Source organism: Oryza glaberrima, chromosome 11 (genome assembly GCF_000147395.1).
Source record: "Oryza glaberrima chromosome 11, OglaRS2, whole genome shotgun sequence".
Lineage (NCBI taxonomy): Eukaryota > Viridiplantae > Streptophyta > Magnoliopsida > Poales > Poaceae > Oryza > Oryza glaberrima.
Window position 1 is genome coordinate 7,381,735 of NC_068336.1, and position 13,688 is coordinate 7,395,422.

General features: G+C 42.0%; 1 protein-coding gene and 1 long non-coding RNA gene across 2 annotated transcripts; one reads left to right on the forward strand and one right to left on the reverse strand.

Annotated features, from left to right (window-relative positions):
• Window positions 1–3,989: 3,989 nt before the first annotated feature.
• On the reverse strand, window positions 3,990–5,089 carry LOC127754974 (uncharacterized). The gene has a single exon (XM_052280589.1). It carries the CDS (start codon window positions 4,776–4,778, stop codon window positions 4,116–4,118), a length of 663 nt encoding a protein of 220 aa, XP_052136549.1. The 5' UTR covers window positions 4,779–5,089; the 3' UTR covers window positions 3,990–4,115.
• A 35-nt stretch (window positions 5,090–5,124) lies between these two features.
• On the forward strand, window positions 5,125–13,222 carry LOC127754976 (uncharacterized). The gene is made up of 3 exons (XR_008012933.1): window positions 5,125–5,487; window positions 10,592–11,172; window positions 11,569–13,222. It is a non-coding gene; the product is annotated as an uncharacterized LOC127754976 (long non-coding RNA).
• Window positions 13,223–13,688: the final 466 nt, after the last annotated feature.

Sequence of the window (13,688 nt, forward strand, 5' to 3'; positions counted from 1 at the left end):
TCATAAACAAGCGATTCATTAATATTTACATTTATCGATGCCCATGTAGCAAATCCTGTGTGGAAGAATAGAGAGTCACGTGTTAAATCTGAGAAAGTCATTAAGATGATAGGGTGCTAGATTGAAATATGCCTATCAAAAATAAAATTTTTAGATTTGGAAATATGCCTATCAAAAGTAAATGTAGGGAGTAACTTCTAGCCTCTAGAATTTGTATAAAAATATAACAACTTTTACACCAACATCAAGATCCTCTATCATTTAATTTTTCCACATACCATCATTTCTCATCCAATCACAACCCTCTTCTATCTAATTCTACATAATTTCTTAATAACCGCGTCCAACTTTAAAAATAATTATATTCTGGGACGGATAGAGTAGTTAATTATGCGTTAATTCATCCTATCATTTTGAATATCCAACTAATACCTCCCAGCACATCATAAATTCTAAGGGGGTGTTTAGATGAAGGGGTGTAAAATTTTGGCGTGTCACATCGGGTATTATATAGGGTGTCGCATGGTGTGTTCGGGCACTAATAAAAAAATAATTACAGATTTAGTTTACTGTACCACCGTATTGTTAAGCCTAATTAATCTATCATTAGTAAATGTTTAATGTACCACCATATTGTCAAATCATGGAGCAAATAGGTTTAAAAGATTCGTCTCGCAAATTAGTCACAATATGTGCAATTAGTATTTTTTAACCTATATTTAATATTTTATGTAGGTGTTCAAACGTTCGATGTAACAAGGGTGAAAAATTTTAAGGTGGGATCTGAACAGAGCCTAAGTGTAGCTTAGAGCATGATGGTGACAATTGTTTCCATAAATTCTAATACCAAAATAGCAAAATCTCATATCAAATTCTCTAAAGAGTATTTATGATTTAAAATCACGTTACTATCTAACGGATGGATCAAAACTTTGACTCTGTAAAATAAAAATATAGGCTACCCCAAATTAACAATAAAATAAAAATCTTTGTCTTTTCCTATCATCTCATGTAACACGATCGACTCTCCCTTCCTCGGAGTGCGATCGATTGGAAGTGAGCTCGGTGCCAAACATGCGGAGAGCGACTTTGATAGATAAGGGAACTCCGTTCCTTGAGCAGATGATTTGAGAATTTGTTGGAACGATTTTTTCAACTAAAACCTCCTGATTTTAAAATTAGGAAGAGTTTAGGGGAATTGTTGCTTTTAGTTTCGTTTACATTTGTTTGATTTAGATAACTTTTAACAAAGAAACTCTATAGGACATCTTATATTTGATTTTACATTAATGGAAAAAAAACCAATACATTAAATGAAATATTGTAGTAGATTAACTTTTATAATTGATAAATAAACTTAACAGACATAGTTTAAAATAAGTGGTATAAATAATGTAGTGGAAGAAAGTATTGTTAGAAAACGACTATTTTAAAGTGTGGACTGAATAATCCGTTCAAATAATTTAGTGAATAATATAAATGGAGCATACACCTATTTAGCATGTGTAGAATTTGCTATATAAAATGACTTGATTATTACTAGCTATGTGTATCACATCCTTCCAAGAAAATATGCAAGCATTATGAAAAAGAAATAAGTGTACTCCCTCCGTACTCGTAAAGAAAGTCGTTTAGGACAATATTTAAGTCAAACCTTAGGAATATAAATCATGAATAACTCTCAAGTTGTTGAGTTTGAAAATGTAAAATTTATATAAATAGATTTGTCTTGAAAAATACTTTCATAAAAGTATACATATATCACTTTTTAATAAAATATTTTTATAGAAACAAGAAGTTAAAGTTGTGTTTTGGAGACCGTGTCGCTGTCCAAAACGACTTTCTTTACGAGTACGGAGTGAGTAAACAATAAGGAAGAGGAAGGAGCATACTCCCTCCGTACTCATAAAGAAAGTTGTTTAGGACAATGCTTAAGTCAAACATTGGGAATATAAATCATAAATAACTCTTAAGTTATTGAGTTTGAAAATGTAAAAATTATATGAATAGATTTGTCTTGAAAAATACTTTCATAAAAGTATACATATATCACTTTTCAATAAATATTTTTATAGAAACAAGAAGTCAAAGTTGTGTTTTGGAGACCGTGTCGCTGTCCTAAACGACTTCCTTTATAAGTATGGAGGGAGTATAAACCAATAGGCATGATTGGAAACACACTAAAACAATTAATTGCCAACCTTGAATTTGGAGAGAAAGCCAATATAGGCTTTTCCTCCATGTTTCTGTTTCTGTACCAAATTACCAGCCACTCTTGCACACCTGTCTCTTCCTCCTCCTAACTCCATCTCAAAAAGCATCTATCACCAATTCATGATCAGCCCAAAAATTACCAGCCACTCTTGCACACATGTTGTGTTGTTTACTCTGAATAGGAACAAGAGACATCGAGGAAAAAAACACAAGAGCAATATCCACTTCCAATACCACAAGGCAATTCGAGAGAAGAGCTCACACCATTTCACACGTTCGTAATTTCACTGTTCTAAACTATTCTAATTATGTGTTTGGTTTGGGGGAATCTAGAATGCGATAATGTCTTCGATTTTTGAATGGGGTAATCCATCTCATGTTTGCCCAAGGGGATGTGACCATCATTTTTCTTTTTTTTGCTCGAGACAAAGGGATGGTGGGATGAGGCATTGGGCCTACCTGTTAGTGTCAGAACTAACCATGACTAGTTTTGGAGGATCGGCTTACTCTATGTCTTGAATGAAATATTCTTGATATAGTTGCAAAATTTTTGAAAATAAAAAATATTACAAGAGTTTTGAAAATAAGAAAATTTATAGCATGTTGAATAATGCTAGATGTAGGTATATGTAACATTTAATATAATATGGTGTTGAGTGACATATAACATTATATATAGGATGTTCAAACGCAGCAAGGATCCATTTAATTGCACGCGATGGAAGAATTGACTATCCCTAGAACCAATCATGAAAAACATACACAAAATTCGTCAAAGACTCTCTGCTCCTCATCATATGACACGGCAACAAAATTTAAGGCATGTTCACTTTAATGCCACTTTCAACAATATATTATTTTTTTAAGTAAAGTTGCTAAAAAAAATCTACGTTTAGTTTGTTGCCAAATTTAATAAATATATGAAAATCATGTCAAAATTTTAGTAATATTACCATCTTGTCAAAATTTTAGCTGTACCAAAATTTGGTAAGGTTTGTTTTGGCCAAAATCTGAGCAGACCCTTAAATTAGCCCATGATTGGAGGTTTGGGGGGGGGGGGGGGGGGGAACCTGCCCCAAATATGTCTATAAATAAATAGATTCACTTTTTCTAATGAGTTAGCTTCAATAAACTTCGTTTTTTATTTGAAGGAAAAAGTACACCCAAGGTCCCTCAACTTGTCATCGAGGTACAGAATTATCCTCAAACCGCAAAACCAGATATTCCATGTCCCTTAACTAATGAAAACCAGTCACAAGAGGTCCCTCGGCGGTTTTGATCCCGGTTTGATCCTACGTGGCTGCTGAGTCAGCGTGGGACCCATGTGGGGCCCACATGTCATGGTAATCCACGTCATCACCCTTCCTTTTTCTCCTCTTCTCTCTTTCAGGGAGAGGCAAAGCGGCGGCCGGCGGGTGCAGGGCCAGAGGCCAGCAGGAGAGGCAGGAGAGAGGAGGGCGACGGCGGCCGGCGCCCAGCGGCGGCAGCTGGCGGGAAACACGGCGACGCGGCGGCCCCGCGGCGATGTCATCGACTGCGTGCCGACGCACCTGCAGCCATCCGGTTCGGGATGAAGCAGCCACGCGCCGCCGGCGTCGTCCGCCGCGACTCCACCAATGACGGCCGCGACTCCACCAATGACGGCCGCGACTCCTCCTGCTCGTGCATGCCGAGGCGGCCTCTGTGCCGACGCTCCTCCTGTGCGTGTTCGGCTGCCCCTGGCGAGCGACGTTAGACTCTGCTTCGCGGCGGCCGCGCCGGAGGCCGTGGACGTGCCGCGGCTGGTGCTCCACTTCGACAGCGCTGGGTCATGGAGTAGCAGAGCTTGAGCACGGGGGCAGTGCCGCAGAGCTCGGGGATTACGTCGTAGCTGAACCCGAACCCGAGATCCACGCACCCCTTCAGCTCCTCCAGGTCGTCGTCGACTCGTCGGTCAGGCTCCGCGCGTGCCGCCGCCGCCGCCATCGCTCCCGCTCCTCGCCGTACATGCGCCGCCGCCGAAGACGACGACGCCGCAGGGCTTCTCCTTGGCGACCACCACCGGCTTCGTTCGCCGTGGCCACGCCGCCTCCAACTGTACCCCGCACCACACGTCCTCGGCCTCGACCTAGGCCGCCGCTGCCGCTCCGCCCGTGGCCTGCGGCCGTCGCCGCCGCGGTGCTCCGCCCGCCCTTTCGTGGCTCCAACACATCCCGTCTCTCCCGCCTCCCCTTCTCGAGCTCCATAGTCCCCACAGATCTCAGCGGCGAGCTGTGCCCGGCGGCGAGAGGACCATCGCCGCGGCCGTGCAAATCCGGCAGCTGAGCGGCGTGATCCATACGGCGGCGGCGGAGGAGGAGGAGACCGGGAGATTGGCCGCCGCACGCCGCTCCTCTCCCGCGAGCCGCCGCGCGCTGCTCCTCTTCCACAGGCCGCCGCACACCGCTGCCTCCTCGCCGGTGAAGACTCGGAGGTAATAGAGGTAGAGAGGGGAGAGGTGGACGCCGCCGCCTTGCCGCTCCTACTCGCCCGCCGCCATCCTCGCCACGCCGTTTCCCATCCACCACGCCACGCCGCTTTCCCATCCGCCACCCCACTGCGCGGCGCCGCCCCTCCGCTGGCCGCTGCCTGTCTCCTCCTCCCCGTGCCTCCGCCGCCGCCCAACTCCAAGGCCTCCCCCACTGGCGTCGCGGCCCTCGCACGGTAGCCGAGGAGCTCGGCCGGGCTGCCGCGGCCGCCGGCCGCCGTCGCGGCGCCGCCCTTCTCTCCCGCCTCGGCCCGCCGACCGGCCTCAGGCTGTCAGGCACACAGAGAGCGAGAGGAGTAACCGAGGAAGAGGAGGGGGAGAGTGACTCAGCCTGATAAGTCGGGCCCACGTGGGTCTCATGCTGACTCAGCCGCCACGTAGGACAAAACCGAGATCAGAACCACCGAAAGATCTATTCTGACCGGTTTTGATTAGTTAGGCGCCGGATATCTGGTTTTGCAGTTTGCGGACGATTCTGTAACTCGATGATAAGTTGAGGGACCTTCGGTGTACTTTTTCCTTGTTTGAAAGGGCCACCGAAACTGGGCCTCGACTAGGTCCAATTGCTTCGGAATTTGGCCAGCCCAATACCGAAGTGTTACCAGTACACACCACCCTCTTCGCCGCCGCCCGAGCCTCCGCTATCCGACCTTACCTCGCCGCTGCCGCTGCCGCCGGCTGGGAGAGTGAGGGGCGGACGCGCGGAGGACGGTGCAGGCGCTTCGGTTACGGTCGGCCGAGGACCTGCGGCGAGTTCGGTTCGATCCGTGAGTTCTCCAGCTCGTCCTCTTCCGCGACTAGAAAAAAAACTGTGTTATGCATTCTGATACAACGAGTCTGTGAGTTATGTGATGTTTGTTTTGAATCGATTGCAATTGCCTGTCCCTAGCTCTACTAGAAATTTACTGAAAATGTTAATTGGTTGTGCACTTGTGTGTGATGCATTAGGTTAAATTTAGTGGAATCGTCTTAGATCGATCAGGTTGGTGGCCACATTAGGATGGATGGAACTCAATGGCAATCGCCAATTTGGCATGTCTGTTCAGTTGATTGTTGCATATTATTATTATTGATGCAGTAACGGAGCTCTGAAGCTTGAGGATATACACTGTGGGAGCTAGGGTGATAGGAACACATTCAATTTAGTATCTCTGTTGTTAGAATAGAAGTGGTAAAATCTGTGACATGTTACGAATGATTTTAGGAAGAATGATGGTCTTCCTCCCATGATTCATGCCGAGACTAGCCGGACCATGAAGCTGTCTTTTGTTTAGTAAAAGTCTAGAATTAAGAACTGCAAAAGGTTACACTTGAGGATTTCTTTTTTTTCGCGGCGCTATCTGGGTTGGAATATTCTCAAATGCAAATTTTTGTGATGGAGAACTGGTGAATCCTTGATTCCCCTTGTTTCTTTGATAACTTTTGTGCAAGCCAAAAGGAAGAGAGAGGAACACCTGAGAACAGTAGGTATGGGAGGCATTGGGAAAACACGGGAACATATTGTGATCCCTAATTTTAGAGGGAAATGATGGTCGAGGCTTTCCTCCATGTTCCCATGCCCAATGCTCTTAGATGCTCTTTTTCATCCTCTTCCCGACTCGCCTTCAAGACCTCATCATCTACGCTATTGCCAAGCTGATTATGTGTGCCAAAGGGAAGAGGAAGGAGCACCTAAGGACAATAGGCATGGGAGGCATCGGGAAAACATCAAAACAAGTCGACCCCCCTAATTTAGAGGGGAAGAAGAGTTTGAACTTTCCTCCATGTTCCCATGCCCACTACTCTTAGGTACTCTTTTCTTCCTCTTCCTGACCCACTCTCTTTGCCTCGTCACTGAAGCCAACATATGAACATCTTTTGGCCTTGTCAACTAAAATATCTATATGAGCTGAAAGGAAGAGGAAGGAGCACCTAAGAACGATAGGAATGGGAGGCATCGGAAAATAGTGAGACAAATATATCCACCTCCAATTCTAGAAGTGAAAACTGATATCTCATTTTTCCACCATGTTCCCACTCCCACTGCTCTTAGATTACCTCTTTCTTCCTCTTCCTGGCTCATCCCAAACACCTAAGGCTCCAAATATTTCAGGCTTAGAACATGAACTGTTGATGATGCCTGTGGTGTTGAAGTATATATATAGACATAGGTGAAGCACCTAAACTGTATACTGTACAGGAGGCAATGAGTATGCACACATCATAATGAACCGTAACACACAACAGTCAGTGACAGTGGGCCATAGATCATCTACTTTTAATGTAGACCTCATGCAATGGAGACATCAGTACATCTTCTACCTACTCTCATATAAAACAGCTGACACGATAGTCCTTGGTTTTGAGCCTTGCAAGGTTAGTCATTAAATCTGAGCCATGCATTTACATAAGGAAGAAAGGAACCTATGCCATGAATTCATTCTGATTACTTTGAGAATGATAGTTGGGTGGAGGAAGAAATAATAGTGCTCGCAGTGGAGGATCACTGGAACCAAGCATAATTTTCTCACAATTAAAGATGATCTGCCCCAACATATAATGCTAGCCATTTTTTTAGACCATAGATCGATCCAGCTCTTTTAGAAAGCCAAGATAACAAGGTCTTTACAGGAAAGTAAAAACAGAAAATTAAAAAGAAGCAACAGATTTCAACGTTGGGGATGAACCAGTTTACACTTTCAGCATACCATCTACCTCTAAACAGGAAACTTAGCCCCTACCTACACTCCAGGGAACAAAGACTAGAAACAAAATGCAGCAAAGCAAAGAAAACTAGTTCAAATCGCCAGAGGTAGAACATCTGTGGGTCTCAGTTCCTGCATCCTGTCCATCACTTTTTCAATCCATTTCCCCGTCTTCTGTGTCTTCTTCCTTCAGAAATATCTTCCATTTCTGCAGCAGAACAATCATTCTAACCGAGATTTCACAAGAATGTTTTCATGCACTGTCATTTCTCCCACTCAACTGAGCCCAAGAAATAGCTGCCAACATCACCAGATACAAATTCAAATTCTTTGCATTCAACTTCTCAACATTGGCCAAATGCCATAAATTTTCAAACTCCCAGGGCACCTCTGCAAACCCCACAAATTTCTGATCATACTCCAAGCAAAGACTGCATTCTAGGGGACAGTCAAACAAAATGTACAATGCTAGCCATTTGGCCAACGAATATTACAATTTTCGCATAAGCAGAGACGCATCATGTAAGTGTAAGCTTCATTGGCTGATGGGTCTAAACTCTGAATACAGAGCATGGAACAAAACTAAAAAAGATCATACATTTGGTTTTACTGAAGGAGAAACTGCCATGAACTTTTGGTTGCAATCCCTTGAAGACCGGAAATCTGCAACATTAGTTTTATGTAATATATCCACTGAGAATCTAACATTTTCAGGACGGGCTTGATTCCTGTCGACCTGGAAGACTGAGAAATTTTGAGAAACAGTGTGGTTATTTAGCTCAGTTTCTGCTTAACCCTGTATAAAACAGATGATAAAAGTATTTTGAGTCTAAGGAAAAAGTAATAGAAGCAACTGGTTCCATTACCATCTGATCATTTGAGGCGATTATATTTTAGAGAGCTGTGGATAGGTATTGTCACTATTCTTGTGCTGCTTTTTTGCTACATTTGCATTTCTCTTCTTTTCTGTCCACTCTAATGGCCACGCATCAGTGCCAACTCAATTTGTCTTGTTCATAGCATGCTGGGTTTTGATTTTTCTAATTTATATAATATCAACGAAAGAACTAACCTGATTGAACTATATTTTTTAAGTCTCTAGTGCTAACTACATGTCTCCAGCTTTAAAGTTGTGTGCATAGTGCATAGTTATTTTTTCAGTTTGTTCCAACTCTTATTTAGAGCAGCGCTGTATCAACCTTCTTGTTGCAAGGTCCTTTTTTTTTTCCATTCCATGGAAAATCTTTGCATGTTATTCATTCAGACGGTTCCAACTTCCAAGTTACTGGCATAGCTTTTCAGTAATCCTAAATGCGCATTCATCCATGAGTTTGTAACAGAGTTCACTCTTCACACTGGCACACTGCAGTTGTATTAAGTGTGCAGTTTGTACTTTCTGCAGCTTTCAGAAATAGCCCAACATGAAATCTTCATCTAAGACACCAGAAGGTGTTAACTAGCAAAAGCATGCCTCTTTTTCTTTATAAAAGAACACTATATATTTCAGTAGCATTTGGATACTGACCAGGTCACTAAAGTTTTATAAATCACATTACTTTCTTACTGCGATGGGACTTCAGCATTCATTTCCTTACTAGGTAAAATCCACCAACTTTAGAGGAAAAAACAGTATGAAAATGCTGAACCAAGATTCAGAGACCATCTCTACATATGCATGATTTATGTATGGCTAGAAAAATAAAAAGACTCCAAGTCTTACCTTTTCTCACTCAACTAAGAAATGTGTGCAAGCCAACAGGAAGGGGAAGGAGTACCTAAGAACTGTAGGCATGGGAGGCATTGGGAAAAATGCTTAGCAAATCTCAACCTCTAAATTTAGAGGGAAGAAAAGTACATGTTCTTCCTCCATGTTCCCATGCCCACTGCTCTTAGACCCTCTTTTCTTCCTCTTCCCGACTCACTCTCAAGTGCTAAACCCTCATCATTTAGACATATGAATATGATTTGATATTTTTCACTCCCTCCACTAAAATATTGTGCGAACCAAAAGGAAGAGGAAGGAGCATCTGAGAACAATAGGCATGGGAGGAATCAGGAAAACCCAAATCTCAGCCCCTAGTTCTAGAGGCAGAAAAGAGCTTGGGCATTCCTCCATGTTCCCATGCCCACTGCTCTCAGACCCTCTTTTCTTCCTTTTCCTGATTCGCTTCCAACACATCATTATCTAAACCTATGCATTGGTACTTCTGTTTCTCTCCCATTAAAATAATAGCATGAGCTTAAAGGAAGAGGAAGGAGTACCTAAGATCGGTAGGAATAGGAGGCATCGGGAAAACGCAGAGCAAATTTCTAACTCCGATACTGGAGTAGAAAATTTAGCTTCAGGCTTTCCTCCATGTTCCTATTCCCATCGCTCTTAGAGGCTCTCTTTCTTCCTCTTCCCTGCTCACTCTCAAGCCAAAGAACATCACAACTATAACAACAAGACTCAAAGCTGTTGAAAAATGGCTGGAGTATTCTGTGGTATATATAAGCCTCTAGTGAAGTGCTCTAGACTGCACAGAAGCCCTGGATCAATGAACAAACCTAGTGCATGGTGCACCATAGCACTCAGAAGTCAATGACAGTGGGCTATCTGCATAAAAGGTCATCTGTGCATATATAGGCCTGCTAGACTGTAATCTTTGACCTTGCATTTACTGAAAGTGAAAGAAAGGGATCCATGCATTCACTCCCATTCTTATTAAGAACAAGAGAAGGGTAGGTGCAGGAAAAGTTGGTACCACCTCACATATGTCATGGACCTAATTCTCTGGTTCTTGTTTATAGAGATGCTACAAACTTCCCTAGGCAGTCAACAAATGAATATCAAGTGTTAATGACTTGAAAGTTTAACTTGAGTAGTCACAAAGCAATAGAAGAAATTAATACTGCTATATGATCCTACAGAACATATAATGTATGAAAGCGTGTATTATGTATTTTTACCCTACGGAGCAAGAGGTCTGAGGTCCAACAAATTTTGTGTACCTGTGTTCACTAACAACAGGAAAACAATATGGCACAAATATGATTTTTCAAATTGAGAGAACATCAGGAGACAATTAACATAATATATTCCTAGTAAAAATACACTTTGGCATTGGCATTTTCTCATCATGTGTGTCATGTTGATTCGGCATGATGTTGTATTTAGTACATCTACTAAAGTGTCCAGTATTTCCAGGACATGCTTAATTCGAAATAAACAGGACAAATCAGGAATCTTGAAGCGCATCAGGTAGCTTAGCTTGGTCTGAACTTCACCAGAATGTAGAAGAGATTATGCAGGATTGCAAATATCTTGTACCTAAGGTGAGAATACAGCAATCGTTGTGCTCTTGTTGGAAATACAAAGAAAATTGAAACTCCAAATATGTTCTTACTATAATCTTGCTAATCGTACTACCATTGCAAGAGTACCAATCAATCAGAGCACTACAAACATGTGGCCTTGGATTTCACATGCCATTTTCACTATGAATGGCATTTTTCGATTGACAATCTATTTGCGGTGGCACTGATGTCGGTTTGTCTTGGAAGAACTAGTGACAAAAATGTGCCAATACGTGTGTTACCAGCTAAAGTATCTTGTATCCAGTAAATATGTTGGCAGAAGAACTAGGATTAATTTTGAAGAGTGGCCTAATCTGAAACGTGCTCCATCTTGTGTTCATTTGTTGCCTGGTATGCATCTTGTCTATCCCGTGGAACTCAATGAGAGGATGATAGCAATCTAACTGGAGTGTAGAATGTTGGAAGCTCAAGGTATGATTTCTCACTGTTATATATACTTCATCTCTTGCTAATACATGAGACATTTGCTTGCTGCGCCATGGCCTATGTAATCTTACTAGGAGTAGGTAGGAGCAATTACTATTGACTTGTTATAAATGGCCTCAGGTGTTCATGATACAAGTAATGTCCATTGTTTTCTCCAAGTATTATTCTTCACAAGAGTGCTCTAAACCAACCATCTGTCTAGATTATGGAATAGGCACACTATAACATGAAATCAGTACATGCATTTACATGTTGTCAACAAAAATGTGTTGTTTAATTTGGTAAGATTGTCATATATCATTTAAGCATCCCATGATTATGCATCTTATGGATTTATTCGTGAACAATCAAAAGTTAAATTTTATGTCATTGTTTCTGTAGATTGGCACTAAACTAGGGTATGCCATCATTTGAACTTGGGGGTCAGACATGCAAAAGGTAAGCAAAACTTGCTGAACTAAATGAAAGTTGGATTCTGGTACCGCTTGGACAACCAAACCGCACAGTCCTACCAAATTTTTGTGAGACCAAAGGAAGAGGAAGTAGCACTTAAGAACAATAGGAATGGGAGGCACTTTTCCTTCATGTTCCCATTTCTACAGCTCTTATATAAACCTTCTTTCTTCCTCTTCCCAATCTCATTCTCAAGGTCCAGCCCATCGCTCGAAATGCGGACATCTTTTCCTACTAGACAAATGTGCGAGACGAGAAGGAAGGGGAAGGAGCACCCAAGAACAATAGGAATGCGAGGCATTAGAAAAACAAAAAGCCGAACGTCGAAGAAATTTAGAGCTCATGCTTTCCACCATGTTCCTATTCCCCCTTCTCTTGATTTCTTGAACCCTCTCATTCTTTCCCTTCCCTAGCTCACCCTCCCTGCTGCCAAGTGCTGTGCAGAACTCGGAAAATAAGCTATGTGAGTGATGAGCAATGAGCACTCCTACTGCACGGTGTACCATACTTCCAGTCCATAGGACATATCAGTGATGGCAGTGGGACTATATGGATTTTGTGTTGTAAATGTAGATGAACACATTTTTGGCTGTAGGGAGGTGGTCTTCTTCTACTCTTGCATATCAACATACATGAAAAGCTGACTGTAGGCTAGTCCTGACTCCTGACCCTGAGCTTTGCATCTACAACCCAAAGAAAAATAAATTAAAGGAACATGGAGCTAGACACATCCTTGTTGGATCTCAAGCGACTCATGCAAAACAAAAGAGAAAAATAATATGAACAAAGAATACTCCTATCCTTGTAATTGAAATTGTCGTAAAACTGGTTCTGTTTGTTCTAAAGAAAAACTGGTTTCGTTTCAACACGGCCCCTGTTATTCTAAAGCATTCCATGTACAAAGTCTGTGCAGAATTAAGAGGGGAACAAAATTAGACCAACAAATGAAAACACCATTTGGACTTTACAACTTCAGAGAGGTGATGGATTTGGACTTGAATAACTTTGTTCACTTAAATTGTCTAATTAATTTGTACAGATCTTATGATCATCAATCCAATGGGCATGACAAGCATGCCACTGAACCTGTTTCCTATACCTCGACATGACATCATACAAAATATTCAGATTATACTTGCTAATTGCTACACAGGACAAACCACTTATAACATGCTTTGGAGGCAAGGCAAGTCGGCCTTCAGTGTGGTTGGTAATAAACTGATAGCAAAATGGTGCGAATTACTTGTAGTTGCCTAATTGTTTTTGAAAAGAGAAGTTGCCTAATTGTGGCAGTATCAATTTACATTGACATTGTGGTAAGATTCCCACTAGGCCACAATGTTTTTTTTAGAGGAAAAAAGAACTTCATTACTTGACCAAAACAACTATATCGCTGTTCACCAGGTTACAAACAAACTCAGGAAACTGTCCTGACCAAACTACAGGAGTAGAGGAACCAAAGGCAGCACCTTTTGCTAGTTCATGCGCAACACTATTACAAGCTCTACGACAATACACAACCTTTATCACATCAAACTGCAAAGAGAATAAATTCCTAACTTCACGAATCACAGCAGCGTTCCCACTAGGCCACCATGGTTGAAGTGGCGTAAAATAATGATGTTGAGTTACTACTCCACTTCAGATTTTCATGGTTAAAGTGACGTTAGTAAGTAATAATATACAGAAACATTAGCAGTTCAAATGGCTTCCAATTTGGTGAGCCATGTCAAAAGTTTGTGCCTTGTGCTATTTTATTCGCAGAATTTTTTTTTAGCAAACTGTGTTGGCAGTTTTGCAGAATTTCATATTCTTCAATTACCTTATGCTATATGGATCATTTGTGCATGAGAAAACGATTGCTCTTTACCATGTTGCACAATGCAGAGCGTAGGAAGTAAATTCGAAGTTATGACGGAGATGAAATGGATTCTTTATATGCAGTGTGCAAGTTCCGATTACCAACATTATCTTCACCCCACAATTCTAGTGTAGAATAATACAATGTAGGCTTTCCTCAATGTTCCTGGCTCGCTACAAAATTACCA